General features: G+C 36.3%; 4 protein-coding genes across 4 annotated transcripts; all 4 read right to left on the bottom strand.

Annotated features, from left to right (window-relative positions):
- Positions 1 to 758: 758 nt before the first annotated feature.
- LOC124433394 (coiled-coil domain-containing protein 87-like) lies at positions 759 to 11,348 on the bottom strand. Its single transcript, XM_046983153.1, is given in 35 exon segments — positions 759 to 998; positions 1,114 to 1,194; positions 1,269 to 1,330; positions 1,449 to 1,563; positions 1,931 to 2,059; positions 2,196 to 2,299; positions 2,730 to 2,845; positions 3,095 to 3,204; positions 3,597 to 3,716; positions 3,844 to 3,883; positions 3,973 to 4,136; positions 5,384 to 5,500; positions 5,572 to 5,673; positions 6,014 to 6,067; positions 6,494 to 6,554; positions 6,941 to 7,080; positions 7,153 to 7,194; positions 7,262 to 7,328; positions 7,403 to 7,470; positions 8,345 to 8,379; positions 8,454 to 8,535; positions 8,632 to 8,662; positions 9,333 to 9,378; positions 9,469 to 9,568; positions 9,674 to 9,778; positions 9,871 to 10,009; positions 10,079 to 10,115; positions 10,118 to 10,159; positions 10,248 to 10,315; positions 10,415 to 10,443; positions 10,566 to 10,637; positions 10,722 to 10,838; positions 10,938 to 10,996; positions 11,072 to 11,141; positions 11,204 to 11,348. Coding segments are annotated over 35 exon segments (2,943 nt in total). The 5' UTR covers positions 11,249 to 11,348; the 3' UTR covers positions 759 to 824.
- A 506-nt stretch (positions 11,349 to 11,854) lies between these two features.
- On the bottom strand, positions 11,855 to 15,373 carry LOC124452176 (substance-K receptor-like). The gene is given in 3 exon segments (XM_047002764.1): positions 11,855 to 13,380; positions 13,383 to 14,168; positions 15,291 to 15,373. Coding segments are annotated over 2 exon segments (1,725 nt in total). The 5' UTR covers positions 14,038 to 14,168; positions 15,291 to 15,373; the 3' UTR covers positions 11,855 to 12,310.
- Positions 15,374 to 16,264: 891 nt separating this feature from the next.
- LOC124456755 (endothelin-converting enzyme 2-like) lies at positions 16,265 to 24,465 on the bottom strand. The gene is made up of 17 exons (XM_047007105.1): positions 23,144 to 24,465; positions 22,997 to 23,050; positions 22,598 to 22,714; positions 22,447 to 22,518; positions 22,235 to 22,362; positions 21,957 to 22,161; positions 21,227 to 21,325; positions 21,068 to 21,145; positions 20,634 to 20,737; positions 20,499 to 20,557; positions 20,370 to 20,424; positions 20,232 to 20,299; positions 19,973 to 20,112; positions 19,837 to 19,902; positions 19,659 to 19,754; positions 17,100 to 17,176; positions 16,265 to 16,749 (listed from the first exon to the last, which is right to left on the bottom strand). The coding sequence occupies exons 1-17, from the start codon at positions 23,816 to 23,818 to the stop codon at positions 16,650 to 16,652; spliced, it is 2,193 nt and encodes a 730-aa protein (XP_046863061.1). The 5' UTR covers positions 23,819 to 24,465; the 3' UTR covers positions 16,265 to 16,649.
- A 503-nt stretch (positions 24,466 to 24,968) lies between these two features.
- LOC124456765 (adenosine 5'-monophosphoramidase HINT1-like) lies at positions 24,969 to 26,149 on the bottom strand. Its single transcript, XM_047007115.1, has 3 exons — positions 26,037 to 26,149; positions 25,819 to 25,923; positions 24,969 to 25,186 (listed from the first exon to the last, which is right to left on the bottom strand). Exons 1-3 carry the CDS (start codon positions 26,118 to 26,120, stop codon positions 25,022 to 25,024), a joined length of 354 nt encoding a protein of 117 aa, XP_046863071.1. The 5' UTR covers positions 26,121 to 26,149; the 3' UTR covers positions 24,969 to 25,021.
- Positions 26,150 to 26,397: the final 248 nt, after the last annotated feature.

Genomic DNA, 26,397 nt, shown 5'->3' on the forward strand with positions numbered 1-26,397 from the left:
CAATCAGAACGTTCGGCTTATCTCGTAAGCCAATCAAACAAAAGATACTATTTATACTGAACATTTCGTATTATTCAACAAATAATGACGTATTTGTGAATAGTTAAGATTATTCAAATAACATCAATTATAAACGACGGAATTTTGTACTCTTTTTGCCGACAGCTAAGGGGAATGGTAATTTGATGTTTCTAGATGGGCACAGTATGATGGTATAATATAGTCGTGCATATTACATAAATGGGTAAGTGTGATCATTGTGTTGGAACTTTTCTCCCATACCACAAAAAATTGCTTCATTTTTTAATCGTTTATAAAACGAACATGCCGGAGATGGATATTACAATATGATACAGAGGGATTATTTTAAGTTGGTCAAGTTCTTCCAAACATATTAGTCATTCGCGTTTTTTTTCTTCTACCTGTAAAGGAGATAATGACTCCTTGGTCTAGTTGTGAAGCGGTAGTAAATAAAAATATGGTAATCATTGTGTTTGAGAGTTAAGCCGGTTATAGCTTTCTCTCTTTCCTTTATGATTTAACAAAAATGCAAGTGATTTATGGAAACAAACATCCATTGTGAACTTGTTTGTTTCTAACATCATATTTTAGTCGTGAATAAGGGGGGGGGGTCAGGGGGTGCCAGACCCCTTATCAGTAAATCTATCGGTAAATTTTCACGAAATTTCAATACATTTTCAGTAGCTGCGCCCAAACCAAGACCACCGCTCTTACCCACCCAAAGAACAACGAGTTCATTACGGCCCTGATTGAGGCGTACAAATGTGACATTCATGATTTAATTTCGTTGCATTTCTTACCAGTCAATACAAGCTTTCAGCAACTGAAGTTGACGGTGGACGTGAAGTGGAACCATCGAGTATTTTCAGTTCCATGCTCTTTTTCGCGATTTCCAATGCAGCATGGCGACGTTCTTGCTGTAGCCAATACAACATTTCCGTACGATCATTTGATATTTTCTCCGAATATGAACGACCCTGCGACAGAAAAAATGGTTCAAACAGATATAATTGAAGCATTTCGTGTAGAAGTTATGAAGTAATTTCTGACAGAAGTGCAAATGTGCAACAGAAGACGTTGGCCTTTCTTTACCTGAAATGTTATCACATCGCCACTAAATGCATGAACAATCTTCAAGATTCTCTTAATTCGCACGTCGATGCTGTCAAGTTTCTAAAGGGCAAAAAATGTATTATTGTTAAATATTAAAGATGTACGAGACACAATCCACAAACTTTATATCATACCTCGTGTAAATACTTCCTTGATTTGGCTTCTTTCATTCTTAAATGCGGAGAGCCAGCTTTACCTTGAAAAGGAAACAACGATTATAAACAACGATTACCTTAAACATCCATAGTATACCTCGTGTATCCCTCTATATCTTTTCTATATCTTTTTACTGATACGTGTAATGTGTTGTGTACCTCTTTCAAAGAATCGATTAGGATCCGATGCGAGACGCTCAAAATTTTCAAGTTTCGCGATCAGCTTCTCGCGTGACAAAATCAATTTCACAGCATTTTCCCAATATTGTATAACCTAAATCATCAATCTACTGTCGGATTACTCTACATAACGGATATTTTGTTTCTTTGTTATAAAAAAGGCCTTGTATGTATTAGAACTTCGGCAAAAGGTGCTGTTGTGACATTGTCAATTTCTAAAGGTTATGGTGACAAGATATTTACTTTTGACTTCCCTGATGAATATGCGCTTGAAAAAAGTGAGTTGTACAGCGCTAGCAGCTTTAAGAGAAGTCAAAATAAACTAATCATTTTTACATGTATGTACAATTCAAAAAAACCCAAAAGCAGTTCCATTGGCAAGATATTCTTCTTTGGAAATTCAGTTTGGAGTTTGAACATGGATGTGACTGTACATTTAATCAATACTTCATACATCTTACCTCTTCTAGCAGATCACAATACTTTTCCGAACTGTATTTAATGGCCATGTCCAGTCTTAGACTTTCTGGCATGCACAATGAGCTCCAAACTTTTTCAAGACGATCTTGTAAACTCAATTGATTTTCAACCTGAAAACACCAAATGGACCCACGTTAAAGCTTGCTATCGGTTATTGCTCCCTTGACAACGAACGAAAATGCCTTTAGCAGTAAATCATGTGAATAGTGTAAACGGAGCTTAAAGAGCCTAAACAAGAAGCTTAACCTTGTTGTGCATTGAAGAACAACTTGAAGGAGTCAAACTGTGATCTCCAATTCGCGTTGGTAAACTATCTTCACGAACTTCAACATTGAAACCAAGCTCTTCATCTAAAGTTTTATAGAAAATTATTTTTGCACATACAAAAAGAAGAACAATCATTAAACGAGGTTCAACAAAAGAAAAAAGAACGATAGTTTTCAGAAAATAATAAATATTTATATTTCACTAAAGCATGACCAGAAAAAGGTTGTGGGTCTCCAGGAAGGGGTGATAAGCTTTATTTCAACAAACTGAATGGCAACACTACGCTATAACTGCAATTCTTGCAAAGTGACAACCAATTGATTGGCGACTGAATCTACATTTGAATTTCTTTTTCTTTGGAGTTGGAAGGGGGAGAGGGTGTCTCAATTATGAACTCCAAACCAAAGACGCACCAGATATATAAGGATACTTTCCAAGACCTCCCAACATAACACTGTTGGCTGGGAGGGAAGGGAGGGTGTCTCACTTATGAACTCCAAACAAAAGACTCACCAGATATATAAGGATACTTTCCAAGACCTCCCAGCATAACACTGTTGGCGTTCCAAAAACCGACTTCATACTTCTCCTTGAGCTTTCTCATCTCCGCTATTTTTTCGTCTCTCAACCTATATCAATCCATGTTAGTCTATATCAATTCACGTTAATTCATATCAATCCATATTTTTAAAGTATATATCAATCCATATCAATATATTTCAATCTAACCAATCCATATCAATCACCATAAATCCATATCAATCCATGTCAATATATGACAATGCATATTAATCAATGAAATTAAAATATATCAATCTATATCAAAAGATACACCGAGAGTAGCAAGATGTACCGTCATAAAGCATGCAGTTACTCACCTTTTCAATTCAAGTTCTTTGGCGTTCAATGTACGATCTCTGTCGCCATCAATTGCATCGTCGCTGTCAAAGTCATAAAGATGATAGACCAACGATAAGTAGTCGTTTTCCTAGCAATCACAACATCAAGAAATTGTCAAAAAAGTACAGCAAATCTTACAAGGAATCAGATTCACAAATCTATGTGATTTAGACGGGGTTTGTCAAGCAATGTTAGACCCGCCTTTCTCCACGTGAGTAGATTAAGAATATAAAACGATTACTAAGCACAAACACAGTGTAGAAAACATACAGTAAGGCCACTCCATTGAAATTTTTCGTGCCACGCATATCTTATTACGCACGTGACTAACTTAGTGGAAGCCAGTAAATTGCATTGTGTGACCAATAGGATTGACGATATGGTGAGCGGCATCCAGTAAACTAATTCAATATACAGCAGACAGTTGCACAGCGAAGTGGACCTACTGTATATTCCTATACTGTGATACAAACTTGCTACCTGAGTTGTTATATACTTGAAGTAATCTTCGGTCGTAAGAGTGGATCTCCACCAGGCCAGCCAAGAGTTGAATAATTTACTGGTCTTACTAGGAAAATCAGGTGCTGGCTTGCAACCCATCTAGTACGAGAAAAACTCGGTGTAGTTGACATGTTTAAGATATTAAAAAAAACAAGTAAAAGTCAACATTTTCTGTCCAGTTATTCTGTAAACATAAATCTTTGAGCATGGTAAGAAAAATACGTACATTCAAAAGGTCCTGACGACCCAGTCCACCAAACATCGGACTAAATGAAGTATAACATATGTTTATTATCAACTAAGGTGATAATGGGGAAGATAAAGACGATGGAAGTTATGAAAAAATTTCCGATACCTGTTTTTCCATTCCTCAACATTTAAATTACCCCAAGGTGGGGGGATATCACGGTACAACGAGGGATTGATCACATGATTATCCTTACTGCCTGCTATCAATGCTGAAGATTGTGACGTACTGGAGTAGGTCACTCCAGTAGCATGACCCTCAACAAGCTTATCCTGGAATAATTGAAAGTTGAACATCAACACCTTGATGAGATATGGAGCTGTCGTATGGTAATAACTTTCTGAGGAAAATATTTATGCCAGGTTCTCATTAAGTCGCTTGAGTCATCGGAGTCGTTTCGACTTGTTTCATTGTTTGTCAAAACGCCTGGGACGACTCAAGCTATGGAAAAACATGACCAGCCGACAATTTAAAGAAATATAGTATAAAACAAATTCCGAAAAAACAAAACATCTTGAGATTGCAAAATATGCATCAAAACAAGACGAGAAGTGAACTGTAAATTTTCGACTTTATTTCAAAGTCTTCCTCAGACAGAATGACTGTGAATGAAATTGCTTTATACTACATATCAAGCTATGGAATTCTCATATATTCATACTAGCGCTGCCAAGAGACTGCTTAGTTAATTTATTCGCGAAACATTTAAAAATAGCAGCTGCTGATATTAAAGACAAATTTTTTGGCTAGTTATTTGCTTCTTAAAATCATTTTGCGCCATAAAAAGGTCGCTTGCATTTCTCAACGGTCGTTTCGGTAGTCCGGACAGAGCAAAGTTCTATCAGGCGACCTTGTTGTTTCAGTCGTATGAGTCATTAAAGTCATCCCGGTCGCCTTTGAAATGTATTCATACAGTTCTATGGGTCGGCTGTGAAATTTTGGTACGACTGAAACGACTCGTCGTCTTAGTGAATGCGAATGATTACACATTCAAACCTTAATAAACTGATTCATACTTGAACATGTTTGTATAGATGAAGATCGCCCAGGTTAGTACAGTCGCGAGGACTGTTGTTGAACTAAAATACATGGAACGCTACCTGAAGCAAATAATTGAAGCCAAATCTTACACCCAGACACGCGTGTTTAGTGTTTCGAGATTCTCAACGGGGTGAAAATTGATTAAACTACACACGCCTGTCTGAGTGTAGTCTCGCGTGGCTGGGTGTAAGAATTGGCTTCAAAAAATTATTAGACTTTTCTATTACAGGTAGCGTTCCATGTATTTTAGTTGAATGGTGTTGACTGACGTTTAGAAAGATGACTATCGCTAAGGATGTCGAAACGTCAGTCAAAACCAACACACCAACACCATCGACGTCTACAAACACGCTACGATACTCTATATGCACACAATGCACTTACAAACATATACATTTGATTATAAAATGCTTAAGATTTCACAAGAAAACACCGTTTGAGAGCTTTGGAATAATAAAGAAGCGAACGAACGATTAACCTGATCAAATCGTAGATGAGGCTTTCGTACTGTTTTATTGATTTCTTCATAAACTTCGCGTATTTCTTCACCAATATAAAGATTCCTGTCGAGCCACCTCACTGTGGCAGGATCAATCTTTGTTGAAAATGAAAGAATTGCCAGCTGATGTTGATGTTAGATCAAGAAACAAATGAAGAAACACTGACCTCTCCAATAAGATCGTTATACACAGTTGGATAAGTGTTTAAAGTCAAATCACATTTGTTCACACGATTAGACACTCGTACGTCCGACAACCGAACAATACTCTGAAAAACAAAATGTTGACGATGTTAGGCACGTGAAGAGAAATAGTGACTAACAGCTAATGATAGTAATGATATATCGATATAGCTAATCGATAAATTGATTGATCGATTGCTGTTCGATCAATTGAATTAAGTGATTAATCTATAAAGTTGAAGGCGTTAAATCGTCTCGTTCTATAACCATCTTTTGAATGATGTGTCTTTGATTTATTTACCTCGTTAGGAAGCTTTCTTTGAATTAATTTACCTCGTTAGGAAGCTTTCTTTGAATAATTTACCTCGTTAGGAAGCTTTCTTTGAATTATTTACCTCGTTAGGAAGCTTTCTTTGAATTATTTACCTCGTTAGGAAGCTTTGTTGATACAGTATCAGGTTGTATGGGAGGAGTTGGCTGCTAAATAACATGAAAAAAACCGTTCACAAAACAGTTTTCCTTTGTTCAGTACTAAGACTATGTATGTTATGTATTATATATAAAACGACAACTATAAAACGCGTGCACTGATTGGTCATATTACTGAGTTTGCAATAGACTGTTCCACGTGCACTGATTGGTCATGTTGCTGAGTTTGCTAGAGCCTGTGCCAGGTGCACTGATTGGTCATGTTGCTGAGTTTGCAAAGCCTGTGCCACGTGCACTGATTGGTCATGTTGCTGAGTTTGTTAGAGCCTGTGCCGCGTGCACTGATTGGTCATGTTGCTGAGTTTGCAATAGTCTGTGCGTGCACTGATTGGTCATGTTGCTGAGTTTGCAATAGCCTGTGCCGCGTGCACTGATTGGTCATGTTGCTGAGTTTGCAATAGCCTGTGCCGCGTGCACTGATTGGTCATGTTGCTGAGTTTGCAATAGACTGTGCCGCGTGCACTGATTGGTCATGTTGCTGAGTTTGCAATAGTTTGCAATAACCGATCTGAGCTCATTCAATCAAATCAATCAAAGCAAATTTCCAAATCAATAGTGAGGAAAAATTAAAATATCTGTTTTAAATTTATTTGATACGCATTATTGCTATTTTATAAAAGAAATAAAAGATGTTTTTCGTGTTTCCAAAAGCTTATGCAAACCTCGGAGACGTTTGTGAGAACTCTCGACCTTTGGTCTCGGGCTTGCACTGATCAGCTCTCGAGTTCTCCCAAAGGTCTCCTCGGTTTGCACGCAAAAGCCCGTGCAAACACAGTAAACATCTTTTATTTCTTAAGTATTATATTAAATGAAGTACACAATATATAAAGAGAAATGAAGTATTGACCAAATAAATCAACTTACCAAAAGTTTCTTTGAACGTCGTGTTCTTGAATGGAAGCTTGCGATGACTCAACAGTACAAAACATCTTTCTGTCCATGCTTTCATTCTTCGTAGGTAATGGTTTCTTATGTTTTCGTTTAACACTCTGATGGCTCATCGCCTTAAAAGTTTTATGATAAAAGTTTCTTCTCGAACGAATTAAATTCAATTTGTCATTTATATAAAAAAATACCTGAAACAATGGTGGAAGATCATACTCCTCCGGTGTTAAATTCTGGAAAAATAAAAAAAACACATTGAAGTGGAAAAAAGTTAACGATCTCCAGGCAACAAATATTTACTTTATTCGTAAAACTTTCACTCGACACCAATTTCTTCAAATCTTCAGATAAACACAACATCTGACCACTGTTGGCAAAACAAAACAGATAAAACGATCACGCGACTCGCGAACATGAACAGTTCTCAACGAAAGGAATTACCTTTCTGTATGATGAGTTTTTCTAATGTTTGATGAACGAGTTGAGCAACCATTTACAGCAAGGTTAATCTAAAGTTCATAAAGGATTGTATAAACGTACACTTTGTTCGATGTTTTAAAAATATTTAAATATTCATAAAAGTGTTTGTGAAACTACAAGAAAATGTTTTCGGCTATTTGGATTGATTGTAAAAGGTTAGAAACTTAGACACAGTTAACTTTCAAACGTTCTTAGATATAACGCGTTGATTCTAAAGTAAAATGTCGCGCGTTCTAAATCAATGTAAAAAGCCTGGGTCAGAGGAACATATCCTTCATGATTAATGGATTGTTTTATCATAAGCTTATCCGATTTCGGGAATTTTTGCCTTAGAAATGACACAACAATATGTTGTTTATAGATTATCTAACATTAAAAGTTGATTGAAAATTTTCCAATGAGTAAAACAACTTTTCGAAAGTTCCCTCTGTGAGCCACACTTCACCCAAAATGATCTCTTAAGCCCATATTGTAAAATATAACTCGTACTAACGCTAATTGTGAGGGGCTTCAAAATCATAGGCGTACGGGATGAGGGGGGGGGGAGAAGTTTCAACATTGAAGTGTTGGGTAGATTTATAACGTTAGTCGGGCGAAAACTCGGCGGAACCTTCTTGGTGAGTTGGGGAAAATATTTACTTCCCCCTCCCCCCCCCAAGAAATGATAGTTCCCGCACGCCAATGTTCAAATCACCTCATAAACACTCATAGACGGCATTTTTATTACAGCATCACATTGTTTAACTGAAAATATCTTAGCAAAAATCTTGTTGTTGATGGAGATATGATTTCGTCATTGATTAGGAACAGCGTGACTTTTACGACACTCGTTAACTGTGAGTGATCTCTTAGAGCATGGGCGTCGTTAAATATAATAAAAACGAGAAACGTGAGTGATCAAACCTCGAGTTTGTCGATACTGTCGCAACGTTTTAAATCTACAACATAAATTCCATGAACATGTCGCTAAAACTTCTTCTCATCAAACATCATGTCATTTTTAACATCAAACCTGACTCGACATCCAGCGCAATGCCAAGTTCATCTAGTACTGATTCGCCAACGAGAAGATTTGGTAGTGACTGGCTTCGCCTCTGTCGGAAGAAAAAAGATCATGGATGGTCAGTTAGTAAGACACCTGCAATGGAATCGTCTGTATTTCAAGATGAAAGTCAAAGAATGACACTTACTTCGCGATTGATCATTCCAGTAAAAATTTCGCTGAAATAAAAATCCAAGACGATTATTTCAATAAAAAGTGATCACTTCTAAACAATATATACGTAATAGATTTTACGCAGTTAATTTTTCGGAAATGCAGAAATCGAAGACGATTATTTCAATGAAAAATGATCACTTCTAAACAATATATACATAAAAACTTTTACTCATTTACGAAGTAAACTCATCTCTATACGAACTCTTAATGGACATGCACACCTAATTGTGTTATTCCGTCGTCTTTCGAATGTAGGAAACTCGCTCCTGGCTAATGGACACATGAAATGTTGGTTTAGTCTAAATTGACGTCAATATTTGGCGACAGCAGTATTTATTGATTCTTTACATGTATGTACATAGATCGTCTACATTAGTATAGTCCTGTGAAGGACTGTTGATATTGATGTTGACTGAAGTTTCGACAACCTTAGCGGTAGTCATCTTCAGAGTCAAGGGTTATATAAGGTTGTCTAAACGTCAGTCAACAACAACAAAACAGTCCTTCCGACTCCACTAACCTGGATGATCTACATCTATAAACATGTAACGATACTCTCGGGTTCAAACCATTTGCTTAAGTATCGATTCTATTGAGTATTAACATTTCTTCATCACCTTCCCTGATGCATAATTTAAGGAAAGAGATACGACATTAATGAAAACATCTGACCTGCTGCTATCACAGCTTTCAGCGTCAGCCAACGTCTTTTCCTGTTCTATGTCAAAGATAGGACAATATATCATCAACTTGCTTAAACATCACAAACTTTCGATGAACATTTTTTTAAGAACGATGTTGCACCCACCATCTTGAACTTTGCCCTTCCTCACAAAATTATAACGATGAGATATTCCAAAGGCTTCTTCCAATTTATCCAGTGAGATGTCGGGCATCTGAGTTTGGAGCTTAAAGCGAAGTAAAGAGTTAGTTTTTACACCAGTGTTGTCGTTGAACATGAGTCCATCAGGTCATAACTCAAACATGACTTTGGCAGTCTTACAAAACAGTACCTGGACCATATCAACCTCCCTTTTCTTTCTATCCTTTTGCTCTTGTGTCAACCTTGGTAGGACTACAAGTTTTTCCAATATACTATGCTTTTTCTTCCTAAATTGCTAACCATATCAAGAAGAAAAAGTCAGTTTGAGTACAAGATAAACAAAATTCAGAAAAAACAAATGCTTTTGCTCGATTTATTCATAAACACCTTTGTGTCAACATGTCTTTTGGGAAGTGAATAAGAAGTATGATTAGAGTCAACAGTAGACAATAATTTGGTTTGTCCTTTGGAAAAAGACTGTTTAAAACATGATGTTAAACTTTTTTGAATCCTCCTCGAATCAAGGCTACAAAACATAGACTCATGGTTCAATTTTGTGTAGAAACAATTACTCAATTCAAAGTGTAACTATCACCTTTCGTTAGCCTCCAAAGCAACTTGAGTTTTGAGTCAGTGATATTAGCATAACTAGTGAATACGCCACGGTCATATAACTCTGAAACATAACTAATTCATCAATATGTTATCAATGTATAGTTAAGGAATAAATATGGAAAATTTTGCCAAACTTTAGGTATCTTTACCTTTAGCTTTATCCAAAGTGCAGAAGTATAATTCTTCAGCAATGGTGACAAGTTCTATTGCCAAATATCTAAATGAGGAATAAACGTATTCATATGGGAGTAGTCGGAACAGGAATGAATAAAATTATATTAAAAATAAAACAGAAGAGGCTCGTTATAATTGTCACCTGATGATTTCCCTGTTTTCATCATCAGACTAAACCAAAAACCACAACGTAATCATGAAATTTCAAAAGCAGGATGATATAGGAGTTGAATTTAAAAAGTTCATAAAATACTCATTTCTTATACAAACACAAATAATACATAAGTACTCACAAGAAATGGATCGAAAGGAAGATGAGCAACTTCGGAGCATGCACTGCTGAACTCTGACAAAATGACATCTAACTGAAAATCGTTAACATAAAACTAATATTTTCATACTTGTATTACCATCAACAAAATGTTTTAAGGAAATTTCACCAAACTCACTAAAGCCTGCTGTTGACTGGGCGTCAAAACATCCAAAGGCTGCGACTTAAATTTGATTCTCTTCCGTAATATACGACAAAGTTCGTTGACAGACGTGTTCGAGCATTTAATGGATTCCTGACAAACGATATGGTCTTTCTTAAATGGAAATTCTAGGTAAAGTTACTGAATAAACAATTTCAAGACTTCAAAATTATTATAAAACATCAAACTTGCATTGATGGGTGTTAATGATCGTGTATCACTCTCTACTTGAGCTTCTACTTCATTCAACTCTGCATTGTTAAAAGCGTGCGTTGTCAAATTACAAATATGCTTGCCATTTCCTTAGTTTTATGACAAACGTTTACCTTTTTCTCCCCATGTGTTGAACGTGTTTGTAGAAGCTGTAAGTTCGGAGAACTTAGAATGAAATATGGTCTAGAAAAGAGAATTGAAATTTAGTATTTTTTGTACCTAAATTTAACAATATCTCAACCTACATGTGACTTGAATCTTTCATCGAGCTCAAAAAGAGATCTTTCCATTGCACAAACTACATCTTTAATCAAGGTTTAATGGTAAAATATTAAGTTAACGAAAGAAAATCTTTTAGCTGCTTCGAGGACTTTAAAAATGGCGCTGTTGTTATGGCGGTGAATGACGTATACGGCATTAGTTACCGTATTTCCATCCAGTGAAGTGACCTTCCAGGCTTCCACCATTCAAAATTTTGAACAGAGGAGGGGGCAGACGGGCAGACCTAAAGTTTTTTAGGGGCATGAAGTGGAAAGCGGACGGCTTGGCCTGCATAGTTTGATAGTAATATAGTCAACTAGTTATTTAACTCTTTCCTATTTTCTACTTGAATTTCATAAACAACTATTGTTGCCTGTTCAAGGAAAGAAGAATAGTAATGAATTTAAAAATTTTAAGTGCTTTGAGAAAAACGTCAGTTCCATGATTCGATGGATTTTTCCTTTGGAGTATCCCAGTTTTAAAAGAGTTTAACATCATGTTTTCCAAATGGAAAACATGTATATGGATTTTAAAGAGAATTGAACGTACCTTCCCGATCGCTTGGATTAACTAAATCATTTTGAAACAGGAGATCTGTAGTTTTCTGTACTTATTATAAATTTAAGGCTTTGAAATTTGAAGAATCAAAGTATCAGAGTATTTTAATCTGTTTACATGTAAACTTAATACGTTAGTTTATTCATTATAACTAAAGGAGCCAGATAAAACATGAAATAGTGTTTTCACGAGCATTCACGAGCATTCACGAGTGTCCGACAATGCTAAATCTTACAAAGTAGCAATGGAAACAAAATTTTAGTACATTGTTTATTATTAGCTCACAAAAGAATAAAATTCAAACATCAAAATAAATCGTTTTTTAGTTTCCCACAGACTGCTTTTCTCCGTAAAGATAAAACAAAATTAAGGCAGGATTACGAAAAAAATAATCAATAAGAAATACAATGCAGTTATATATCAATTATAACAAGCAAAAGTATTGAATCAATCCGAAAGTCTGTTTTTTGGCGTGCTACGTAAGCGTAAGTTCGATGTCATCATTGACATGAAGGTGTTTTGACATCAATTGTTCAAACGTCTGTAGTTTTTCCTTCGTACTTAAACGACGCGGCACTTTGCAAATCGTAGGTTGACAACATATGAGTTGCATTCGATTCGTGGGTACTATTGATGGATAACATCGGTTTAGTATCGGTTTCTAGGCTTTCATCGATTGCAAATGTTGGCGTGGTGCTCGATTTGTGGCTACCATTGATGGATAACATCGGTTTAGTATCGGTTTCTTGGCTCTCATCGATTGCAAATGTTAGTGTGGAGCTTGATTCGTGGGTACCATTGATGGATAACATCGGTTTAGTATTGGTTTCTTGGCTTTCATCGATTGCAAATGTTGGTGTGGAGCTTGATTCGTGGCTACCATTGATGGATAACATCGGTTTAGTATCGGTTTCTTGGCTTTCATCGATTGTCAAAGTTGGTGCGATGCTCAATTTGTGGCTACCATTGATGGATAACATCGGTTTAGTATCGGTTTCTTGGCTTTCATCGATTTCAAATGTTGATGTGGAGCTTGATTCGTGGCTACCATTGATGGATAACATCGGTTTAGTATCGGTTTCTTGGCTTTCATCTATTGTCACCCTCGGTATGGTGCTCGATTTTCTGGCATCCTTGATAACCAACACTGTTGTGGTACTCGAATCTTGAAAATCGTTACCAGATAACATTGGTGTAGTAGCATCTGCTTCTTGGTGGTCAGTGCTCGACAATATCGGTTTGATACCACCTTCTTGAACTGTATTTATAAACAAAATTGGCGTGGTGCTTGATTCCTGAAAAAATGTTCCGGTCACTTGCGACTCTCTATTAGTTCGGTTACTATTGTTATTAGGAATGTACGTAACAGTGATGCTTGGCATTCGCCTTTTACGGCCAATCCATAAAAGCTTGAAAGCCGTATGAAAATCCGGTCGGAAAAATGTGTAAAGCAGCGGGTTTATGAAGGAGGTCGTATACCGTACAATGGTGAGCGCGTCGATCAACCATAGCGGTAAGGGATGCCGAACATGACGGAGGGTCTTTAGCAAGCTAGTTATAAACCAAAATACCCAACACAAAGTAAACACAAATAATAACACTGCAAAAGAACAGCTGACTTATAATTATTCCTCGTCACTCTATTCTTGCAAGCGTTAGGTGAGCGACGTCGCATTAGGTCCAGCGCCTTTGCGATCCTTCTGAACATGCGCGCATGCGCGACAAACATCATAACGAGCGGGATAAAGAACGCAAATGACATGACGAATATTTCGTAAACGGCCATCTTGAAATAAAACTGATCTGTGGGACGTTGAGTAATACTCGTAATTGTACCAATGGCCCAGGTTAAGGGTACTAGAGAGATGATGAGGGATACAAGCCAAATAACTGCAACTATGCCGAGAATCTTTTTCTTTTCTACCTTCACTTTGTGTTCCATGGGCCACAGAATAGCATAATACGTTTCAAATGTTACCGCCAGAATGTGAAAAACAGTAGAAACGGCTAAGAAACGATTCAGCATTCCTGACGTCATGCACAACTCAAGAGAAAAGGTCACCTCGCATCCGATATTCAAGGGAATGGTAACAAGTCCTGTGGTGACGTCAGATATCGCTAGACTGAACAAAAGGAGCTTGCCCCCCGTACGGAGCTTTTCCTTGCAAACGAAAAGTAAAATAACGAAAGAGTTTGAAATAACGACGAGAACAGCAATAGCGATTAACGATATATGATAATCAACATCAAAACGAGGCATTTTCTTTCTGTTGCTAGAATTTGATAAAAATCCTTTCCGATTTGTTGGCAAGTATTCTCTATTAAGCTTGGTCCACGTTGAATTTACTCCAAATACACCTTCGCAAGAAGCCGTCTTTCCTTCAATTTAAACTACAAGAAGAAGCGAAATAATATTATATTCACGCATAACAATAATTTGAAACTCAAATACTCAACAAGCGTTGATTAAACATCAGGCTACAATGTCCAAGGTGGGATCTGGCGTTTTCTTTTTATCAGAAAGCGAACTAGTCCAATTAGCGCGTTATCTCACCTTCACAAAAAGATTTTCAAGAGTGCGAGGGGAAGAAGAGTTCCTCTTAACCAGCATTGACGTGTTGTTTACTCATTTAAGCGTCATCAAATGTAGATTACACTTAAAGTAGCTGAGAATGCGGAGAGAGAAGCGAAGGTCTTTGGTTTGTATAAAGCGAGAAATTTTTATGGAAAATTTTTATAGTTCATCGAGAACGACAATTTTTTCGGTCTTAGGTATTTTGTCTATCAAAAGGGAATTATTTCACATAATTTGAATTGTTATTCTTAAGAAAAACAGAAAAATGGCAGGGAGAATTGGCTACTACGCCTTTAAATTTCTAATCAGTTGAAGATAATTCTGATTCCATTTTACAATAAATTAACCGTATGCAAAACGAAGGAAAGTATATTCATTTATCCTGAAAAGTCATACATAGAAAACATCTTTGGTGTATTCCTAATGGCCAAAGCAAAAATCTGAACCAACTTTTTTCCACGGAGCACTTTCCTCAAATTTCCCATCCATCAAAAGGATTAAACAAATCCATGAAACACGTTGTTTGTTTATGAAGCACTATGACAAAAGGCGTGGGACGCTAGCAGATGTTTTCGACAAAATATTTTGTTTTCTCAAATACTGTGATATTGCAATGGTCTTGTAGATAACATGACATTAATGCGACTAGGAAGAAGTGCTAATTATGTGAGATAAAAGGCATGCGCTTATTATATGAAATTTTAGATGAAAATCATTTTGTAAGATTGAATCGTGTAGAAAATAATTTTATCTTCCCCAAATACAACACACATCCTACGAAAGCAGACTGTATATTCCAGAATAGAGCTTTTACCCCTAACACAGGCAGTGCTTCAATTTAAACGCGTCGTTTTGCTTGTAACTCCAAAAGAAAAAAATCTTACACGCCATGCCTTGAAATTTAAAATTTTACCTCTAACATCAAATTAAAATTGTACCTTTGACACCAAAAAACAGAGGACATTATCCGCAGAAATGCACTTGCTGACTTGGATTCCCGCTCGTTGTACAGCTATTAAACTTAGTAAAGAAAAATCGTGTTGCGTCTGACATAATTTATACTTCACGTAAGGACAGGTGTCTCACTCAAATCCAAACATGTCTAAATGATAAAACCTAATTGATTTTCAATTCGTTTGTCATTGAAATGAATTCATTTGGCTACTTTGTGCCGACCAGAACATCTTGCCTTACTTAAACACCAATATATGTGTGTTAGTAATATAAACTTTTGATACTATAGTCCGCGTGTAGTGATGATTCTTTATTGATGTTTATGGATCAAAATCTACGATCAAAGTCTTACAAAGGGTATTGAGATGTTCTTCATAAGAATAAAGTAGTGTAATTGTGTAAATTTAATTTATAAACGTTAGAGCAGTCGACCCACATCCGACCTGACATTGGGAAAAGGTGTTTGGACGATGATACAGACCCAACAACATTATAAACTGCGCAAATGTTACAACTTTATATGAGACATAGGTTTCAATGTTCGCCATCGTACGCGAAGACGCAAAAATACAAATTTGTTTGAAGTACTTTCAAAAGTAAGCTCGCAGCAAAGCAAGAGCCCTTTGCGCCTCAAAACTTTGTCCCATCGCCCGCGACTTTGACTCGAGGCTATGCACGAGTTACTTTTACAAAGATATCATATTAAGACTTTCCTTCTCCAAATCTGCTTCATATAAACTAAGCATGCGCAATAAATTGTATGGCAGAATGGAGCGCGATGAAACCCGGAATGATAGTATTTTATGGATTGCAAGCATATCAACAATATTAAGTTGGGCTTTTTGTCGAGAAATATTAAATTAAATTAATTTCTTTTTAGTTGTCTTTTAAAGACAACAAAACATCAACGCATTTCTTGATCTGGAACCGTAAATTGCCTTTAAAATTATCGTGTGTGTGCGTGTGTGAACTGTGTAGTTCTTGTAGAAGATTTATTTCATCGAGAAGAATAAAAACTCAAAAGTTTTTACCAAAATTTACTAATTGCCGCTAATTTGCCGCTGCGGTCTTCATCAAAGCTATAAAAACGCCTTGTGGAGACTTTATTAATAAAAACAGTTTGTAATCTTTTCTAATGAAAAAGATTCACAGGAAAACTGCTACGACACTATTCCCGTCGAGTCCATATTGATTAAAAACAGCAAATGGCAGTGTCGTAAGGCAGTTCTTCTTTGTAACTGTATATTGTTCATCAGCTCAAGTTGCTTCCTCTTGAAGTTCTTCCAAACATGACACCGAGAATCGTAGTTTTCAACTTTATCACTTACTTACAACTGTAAAAATTACCAAACATCACATTTCTTTTTACGATTCATTTTGCTATCGACGGGACAGTGAAATGTTTCCGAAAACTCCGGCATATTGGAGAGCGCTCCGTTGACTCTGAAACACAAACACGGGCGCGTTGTTGATTTTGTAGCAAATTTCAAAAAAAATGTTTGACGAAAGCTTAAATTGGCAATTTAAAAACACTCAAGCTTGAAAAATCTAGCACAACAATTTAATTGTCGCACTTTTCAAGTGCCGAACGCATTAGAAACAAAAGAGAGTAAGAAATCTAAGCTAATTATCTTTATCTCTAATGCATTTGAAGTATGAAAAAGTCTCATGTTTAAAATGGACCTCACTTATTTGGTCAATTGCTACTTCCCATCACTAATCAACCAATCAGAATACACAATTCTGTAATCAACAAGTCGGGATTTACAATTCTGTCAAGCGTATAATTATACCTGAATTTTGACGGGGCATGATCATCGTCATTCACAGCGATAAACTGACCAAGATGAGAGGTATTAGTACAACTTTTCTATATTGAGAGAAAATGTTAGAAAAGATATTAAAGCAGACAAGATATTCCGTAGAGCATGTGCAGCATGTATGTCAATGTTTGATGGTACGCTTATGTCTAATGGTACACGAATGTTTGATGGTATTTGAATGTTTGATGGTACACGAATGTTTGATAGTATTTTAAAGTTGATGGTATTTCAAAGTTTGATGGTACGTGACTGTCTGATGGTACTTAAATGTTTGATGGTATTTGAATGTTTGATGGTACTTGAATGTCTAATGGTACACGAATGCTTGATGGTATTTTAAAGTTTGATGGTACATGAATGTTGATGGTATTTGAACGTTTAATGGTACATGACTGTCTGATGGTACTTGAATGTTTGATGGTATTTGAAAGTCTGATGGTACATGAATGTTTGAGGGTATTTGAATGTTTAATGGTAAATGACTGTCTGATGGTACTTGAATGTTTGATGGTATTTGAAAGTCTGATGGTACATGAATGTTTGATGGTACTTGAATGTTTGATGGTAAATGACTGTCTGATGGTACTTGAATGTTTGATGGTATTTGAAAGTCTGATGGTACATGAATGTTTGATGGTACTTGAATGTTTGAGGGTACATGAATGTCTGATGGTACTTGAATGTTTGATGGTATTTGAATGTCTGATGGTACACGAATGTTTGATGGTACTTGAATGTTGATGGTATTTGAATATCTGATGGTACATGAATGTCTTATGGTGGATGAATGTTTAATAGCATTTGAATGTTGATGGTACTCGAATGTTTCATGGTATTTTTAATGTTTCATGGTACATGAATGTTTGATAGTATTTGAATGTCTGATGGTACACGAATGTTTGATGGTACTTGAATGTTGATGGTATTTGAATATCTGATAGTACATGAATGTCTTATGGTGGATGAATGTTTGATAGCATTTGAATGTTGATGGTACTCGAATGTTTCATGGTATTTTTAATGTTTCATGGTACATGAATGTTTGATAGTATTTGAATGTCTGATGGTACACGAATGTTTGATGGTACTTGAATGTTGATGGTATTTGAATATCTGATAGTACATGAATGTCTTATGGTGGATGAATGTTTAATAGCATTTGAATGTTGATGGTACTTAATGTTTCATGGTATTTTAATGTTTCATGGTACATGAATGTTTGATAGTATTTGAATGTCTGATGGTACACGAATGTTTGATGGTACTTGAATGTTGATGGTATTTGAATATCTGATAGTACATGAATGTCTTATGGTGGATGAATGTTTGATAGCATTTGAATGTTGATGGTTCGAATGTTTCATGGTATTTTAATGTTTCATGGTACATGAATGTTTGATAGTATTTGAATGTCTGATGGTACACGAATGTTTGATGGTACTTGAATGTTGATGGTATTTGAATATCTGATAGTACATGAATGTCTTATGGTGGATGAATGTTTGATAGCATTTGAATGTTGATGGTACTCGAATGTTTCATGGTATTTTAATGTTTCATGGTACATGAATGTTTGATAGTATTTGAATGTCTGATGGTACACGAATGTTTGATGGTACTTGAATGTTGATGGTATTTGAATATCTGATAGTACATGAATGTCTTATGGTGGATGAATGTTTGATAGCATTTGAATGTTGATGGTGAATGTTTCATGGTATTTTAATGTTTCATGGTACATGAATGTTTGATAGTATTTGAATGTCTGATGGTACGAATGTTTGATGGTACTTGAATGTTGATGGTATTTGAATATCTGATAGTACATGAATGTCTTATGGTGGATGAATGTTTGATAGCATTTGAATGTTGATGGTACCGAATGTTTCATGGTATTTTTTTAATTCATGGTACATGAATGTTTGATAGTATTTGAATGTCTGATGGTACACGAATGTTTGATGGTACTTGAATGTTGATGGTATTTGAATATCTGATAGTACATGAATGTCTTATGGTGGATGAATGTTTGATAGCATTTGAATGTTGATGGTACTCGAATGTTTCATGGTATTTTTAATGTTTCATCGTACATGAATGTTTGATAGTATTTGAATGTCTGATGGTACACGAATGTTTGATGGTACTTGAATGTTGATGGTATTTGAATATCTGATAGTACATGAATGTCTTATGGTGGATGAATGTTTGATAGCATTTGAATGTTGATGGTACTCGAATGTTTCATGGTATTTTTAATGTTTCATGGTACATGAATGTTTGATAGTATTTGAATGTCTGATGGTACACGAATGTTTGATGGTACTTGAATGTTGATGGTATTTGAATATCTGATAGTACATGAATGTCTTATGGTGGATGAATGTTTGATAGCATTTGAATGTTGATGGTACTCGAATGTTTCATGGTATTTTTAATGTTTCATCGTACATGAATGTTTGATGGTACATGAATATTTCCTTGTACCTGAATATTTAATGGTAAATGGTAAGCGAGAAATATAAATACCTGTGCAAATCCAATAAAGAACAGCTCGTCGTTACTTTTATCCAAGTTTGGCAATATTTCCTGTTCTCCGTGATCAATAATCCATCTTTTATAAGCCTGATGAGAGAAAAACAATACAAAAACATGGTAAACTCTGAAAGCTATATTTCCATGGAAGAGTGAATGAAAAAACATTTACATTGAAAGCCAACTTAAGACCGCCTGCGTCCGCGATATTCTCACCCAGAGTCATTTTACCATCCACCTTGAAAAATTACACTACTTCATGATGACATGAACATTAACGCAAAGAAACGAGCCAAACGAGAACTAACATTGTGCTTTCCTAAGACTTCAAATTCACTGAACTGCTTCACCAAACACTTGGATGCGTTTTTGAAATTTTTATCAGAAATATTACTCCATCCGGTCTCGTTGAACGAAACTTTCTTTCCAATTTTGTTGAAAGTTCTTCCTACGAGTAAACACAAATAAATCGATAGCAATGACGGGAATTTCAAGACAAAAAGACATGATACGTCATGCCTGAGTTCAGTCAATGCTACGAGCCTGCACACAGACTTGGAAAGCTACCTGAATCATCAAAACCATGAGTCAACTCGTGTCCTAAAACATGACCAACGGCACCATAACTTAACGCTCTACAATCAAAGGTCAAGAAGTGAGCGCGTGTATGTATGGAAATGCAAGAATGGAGACTGTGAGGAGTACTTAGGGATAGAACCGGAGTAAAAGAAGGGTTCCTGGAGGATACCAGCAGGAATCACTGAATAAAAAAGAGAAGAAAAGCATTTTCGAAAAGAGTGACTTTTGTTGTAAAATCACACACGCTTCACTCACCGATTTCGTTTTTCGTCAAAACGTAAAAAGCGTTAACCATTTGAGGTGGAGCTAACCAGCTGACAGCAAATGGAAACGATTGTTGAATACATCATACATGTAAGAACTACGAAGGATTTCTCTGAACCTACTTACTGCGTCGTGTCAATCTTTTCGCCCACATGATGAAGCTCGATGTTATTTAAATATTTCTGTGTGTTGACAACATTTTGAAACCATTTATTCGGTTCTACATCCAACTAAAGAAAATGGAGAAGAACAGATCGAAGCTTGACTGCGAAAATTAGTTGTGCAGCAGTCAGCATGGCCATCGCAAAACGCGTGCATCCCTCCCTAGAAATAATGTGGTCTTGAAACGAAATTTGCCCCGTAGATCTGTTTTCAGTAAACGCAAAACAATATCCTGATTCCCATTAACACCATCCATACAGAAATGTTTTTGTTTTCAAAGACCATGCTCAATAACTGCACGCATTGTTAACATTGATTTTCCATCTCGCCCTCCTGCGACAACCAGTTTGCTAAGGGCCTGGTAATGAATGATAAATTTAGCTATTACTAATTCATACATTTTCATATCTTGAATTTAGAGTTTCTTCGTTCCAAAGATAATCAGGATAACCGACTTTAGATTGGACATTTTTTAACTGCAATTTGAATGAAAACAAAGATCAAACCAGCGATAGAAATGACCATCCTCAATCCTGATATCCTAAAATCGCAATTACCTTTATTTCTACGGCGTGTCTACTTTTTTGACTCAGCCACGTCTCGATTTGCGTATTATTTTTGAAAGCTTTGATGATATCATTCATCATTTCTTCCACCTTTAAACGACAACATTGAATTCACTGCATAAACATTGCAGTCAATGATTTGCAAAGCGGGAAGCGAGTGCTCGTTATAAATATTAATGGCAATCATATAGTTCTAACGACAGCGGTTCATCAACGGTGAGATTTGGTCTTAAAGCGTCGTAGACTTGCTAACAGTAGAATTATGGATTATTTACAAGAATCAAATAAGAAGCTCAGACATGACTGACAAAGACGACTAACGGGGGCCATACAAAAAACAAAAGCAAGGTAGTAGATGCATATTTATCAATACCCTCGAACTTTTTCCTTCCTTAAATTCTATGTAACGCATTGATCCTTATAATACATAAAGACTTATGACTTTATCAAAGTACACAAAATGATGCACTTCGTCAGATGACTCTTCAATTTTTGTGTGTAGTAGACAAGATACATTATATCTGCCTTTACATCTCTGAGATGGAAAGTAAAAAAAACTAAAACATAAACACAGAAACGATAAATACTTTGCAAAATCTCAGTTATTGCGCACGTTTGAGCCGGGAATAGCAAAAGAATTACAGTGTGAATGTCCGACGAGCGACGGGACAAACTCCCTTAAACAAAATCATACTACCACATTAACGACAAACAAACTTACATCAGATTTGACCTTAGCCGAGAATCGCTTTCTTATGAATAAAGCACCAAGCAGATTACTGAGCATTTTGCTGGTATAGGTGTAACATGTCTCCGAACGAGATTCGTGATCACCTTTCAACTTTGAGTACAGTTTACGAAAATCATTGCCCAGCATGGGGACGTAACTTTTAATCATTCGCCAAACGATGAAATTTGAAAGAACTCTAGAAGAAGTGGAAACAAAAGTACAATTTCTTCAAAGGAAAAAAAATTCGTATAATTTCATTGCAATTTTACTCTTTCTTTGTTTTATCCAGAATCTTAAAGAGAGTTGGCAGATACGGAGTGGCGAGTACGAGAACCGGGTCATCTCCCGTTAGCTTGTTCGGAGAAACTAAACTTTGAAGATGCTCAAGCCAAGGAAACTATTGAAAAAAATAGTAAGGTTGTTCGAACGTCACTATAATGCTTTGTTCCTTTCAGTTATTGCTGTTTTGAATATACCTTACCTGAGGTATGGCTTTGGCTAACTTCCTCAATGGCAGCCGAGCGTATAGTTTACCACGCTTAGCAAAAGAAATCTGTGAAAAAGAAAGGAAAGCAAGGTCTTTTTCTTGTAAAATATTTACAGTGCACACGAGCAAAGAAAAACTTGGATACCAAAGCGAGTTTCGCTTCAAAGCGAAGCACTTCTTTCATCGAAGATTTGGCAATTTGTCTTTCAACTCCAGTCAGTTCGGTGACATTCGTCATGTAATTGTACAATAAGCGTATCATCTAAAATTTGTACAGAATGGAGGACACAATTAAGTTTATTAAAACACTGATGATGATTAACGAAAGCCTAGAAGATGGACGAACAAGTTCTTGAAAAGGTTCTTGACAAGCGAATGCAGAAGAGTAAAGGTGCTAGACAAATACATGCTCATCCTATATATAGTTCCTACGTTCGAAAATTGTTCATCTTCCTTTCAGATTGTTCCGAATCAATAACCGAGGGTTTATCTAAGCAAAATTTTCCAAATTTTCCAAGCTTTATTGGAAACGTCCAGACAATACCTTTGGACTTAAGATGAAGAACAAAGGATGAAGATCCAGCGGAGCTTTGTCAATCTACAAAAAAGTATATTCCCGAGATACATAAGACTACACGTATTTTCCTCCTACATTTTCTGAATCAATGGGTAAAAAAGCTAATCTAATTACCAATAAAATATTTCGCCCGTCCGTGTCATTTCTAAGAGGATCTGGGATGGTCTCCACACTAAAAAACAAGTTCCTGGACGAGTATTCCTTCTGAATTTTCTTCAGCGTATCAAAAAGATCCCATTCTTCGGAAGCCCATCCAGAATTCTCATCAACCGCCCACGAATTGATGTCGTTTATAAAATTCAAAACGGGCTTCTTGTCCAACTTGTCAATTGCTTGAATATTAACACAGGATTGAAAAAACGTTCGAAGTTTTCTGATAGGAACAACATCATTAAAATGATCGCCATCTTCAACCAAAGCATTTTTCATCATTTCCTTGTTTTGATCGCGCAGTTCAGTGAACGCGGAGATTTGAAGTTGATCTTTTGGAATGGGATGACTTTTCATCCAAGATCCACACGCATATTCATAGAAATTCTCGCAAGGGTCCATTTTTTCGTTTATCGCCGCCTTGATCGAGGCGGCTACCCGTACGCACTCTTTGTCAGAACAAACCTTGCCATTTTGGCTTTCCCTTGAACTACTGTTACCTAGAGAGATATCTCCATCGGCTGAATCAAGATTTTTATTCAGATAGTTTTTGCCAAAAGGTAGTGAAAAAGAAAACCGTTGTAACGTACAAAAAGTAAAGAGAACAGTTCTCAATAGAGACGTGATCCCGACCGCCATTTTTGAATATTTCTCCTTGTTTTTTCAAAGCATTCGAGCGTGATATTGACTGACAGGTAAAACAATTCACTATCAGTTAAATAGCTGTCACTTACTAAAATAGCTCAGAGGTCTTGCAAATTGATGGGAAACGAATTTTTCTCAATTCGATTCCAATTGTCAACTTCATATACAGTGAACCTTAGGTCAGGTAATGTCAAGATAACCTTTAGCTTATGCTTAATTCCAACCCCCCCGCCCATAGTTTAGTATATACTTTTCTAAGAACTTACAAAGGTTTTCCTGTGGCAGTCAATACCCAGTTGCGATTAAAAACAAGACCTTCAAAAAAAGGCAGCGCTATCTCTTTCCAATACAACCTCTCGTAAATCTCCTACGATGACTAATAGACAGCAACGAAGGATACAGGGGAGGAAGGTAGGGTATAGTACAATCTGGAATAGAAGCTTCTGAAAAGTAGTTAGACAGTTACCCCAATGATCCTCTAGGTTCCACTAAACACGGTCTAACAATCCTACAGAAAATTTTTTGATGAGTGGAATGCACGTACTTTAGCAGACGGTGAACAGAGTAACACAGCAGAACACGAATTCACTCGTTGCCTTGTCAGCGACACCAGTATATTAACATCGCTGCACCACAAGAGATTGTTGGGTCTAAAGACTTGGAGAATAGTGGGAGACTAGGGAGAGAGGTGAAGAACAATTGACAGATAATGAACAGGACAGGAAAAGACAAAACTGCAAGATCCTAACCTCTACTGAATTTAGATTCCAAAGAGGGTTTGCTACTCAAGAATTTGAGTGCACAGTCGGTTAAGCGTCAGTTAGATCCTTGTAAACACGATCGTTTTGAATCTTACGTCCAGTCAAACAAGAGCAAGCTTTAACGAACAATTTTTTTTTGCAAAAGAAAGAAACGCGTTCAAATGGAGTGTGAAAGAATAACCGTTAATGGCGTCAATGGCGGGCAACAAGAAGTTTAAGATGTAGAAATTTCAGTAGAAGGGAACCAGGGAACAAATATGGGCTGTAGTTAGGATTTTTTTGTAAGTTCCATTGAAGACTATCTATTAACGATGAATGGGCATTGCATTTAGTGAAGTGCTGCTCGATACTTCATGAAACAACAAATATAAATGAGATATGAATTATTTTTTAGTGTTTTATTGCATTACATTAATAAAATGTATTTACAAAGGATTTATCCCGGTGGCCAGACGAGCTGTCGTTTTCCAAGCACATGTATATGTAGATGCATGACAGTCTGACCGCCATCCGATCCATCATTAATCACCACACGATACCCATTGTCCAAACCTTGGCTAGCAGCAACTTTTTTAGCAACAATTAACAGATGACCAAGAAGCTAATTGTTAAAATAAGTTTTCGCAATTATTCACATAATTTTGGCAGTTTGCACATGTATATGTTTTATACTACATACATATTTCCTGTAAAATGATCAAATTTTTGTTTCAATTTCTACACTTACCATAGAGAAAAATATTTTAAAGTAAATGGTTTGAACCTGGGAGTATCGTTACATGTTTGTAAATGTAGATCGTCCGGGTTAGTAGAGTCCTGAGAAAGACTGTTGTTGTTGATGTTGACTGACGTTTCGACAACCTTAGCAGTAATCATCTTCAGAGTCAAAAAATTCGACATCAGCAACAACAGTCCTTCTCTGGATTCTACTAACCTGGACAATCTACATCTATAAACATGAAAAATATTTTGCTAAGAATATGAATAAGCTTATCAATCTTCTGTGATCCTTGGTAGTGTAAGATAGATTGATAACAGAGGGGTCCCATAATCATGCATGCAAATTGCAAAATTCTGCTTTACGGATTATATATATATGTCCTTGAAGATGCCTAGTCTAACATTTCCGTATCTTTGATTGTAAAAAATTATATATTATAATTAATTTCACTAACATTTGGATTTAAATTTGGAGTTAAGTCAAAAAAAAACTTCGAATGAATGTAGCCAAACCTGTTTATCAGATTCATCTGCTTTTGAGAGACCAATGATCGGTTTTTTTGGAATAACCAAAAGATGAACAGGAGCTTGTGGACTTATGTCTTTGATCACAATGCACTTAAAAAGCACAATTTCTGAATTTCAAACAGTGAGACTTGACTATAAATATTACGAAAACGAAGGCAAAACTAACATAAAAAAAGATTTGTAGAAAGTTTTGAATGCCTTACCTGGTCGTCTTCGTAAAGAAAATCGGAGGGAATTTCTTTGCGAATTATTTTCCCGAAAATAGTATCTCCAGAATCGGCGGCCATGATGCCCAAACCACTCAATCGAAACACCTGTCACTCCATATTTTAATACCGGTCAGTGGTAGAGTACAATCAGTGCTTTACACTTTACATAATTATGCCACACCTATACATGTCAATGGGTCATACAGTTATACAGTAATATCATCTCAACTACTGTCATTCTCTGTAACTTGAAACAATTTCAAACCCCTGCTACACTTGTAAAACATGTAGTCAACGTTACCCTAATGACCTTGTAAACTCTGTAATTGCAACCTTTGTAACACCTCTGAAACCG

The sequence above is a fragment of the Xenia sp. Carnegie-2017 genome, unplaced genomic scaffold, assembly GCF_021976095.1.
Source record: "Xenia sp. Carnegie-2017 unplaced genomic scaffold, XeniaSp_v1 HiC_scaffold_13, whole genome shotgun sequence".
Lineage (NCBI taxonomy): Eukaryota > Metazoa > Cnidaria > Anthozoa > Malacalcyonacea > Xeniidae > Xenia > Xenia sp. Carnegie-2017.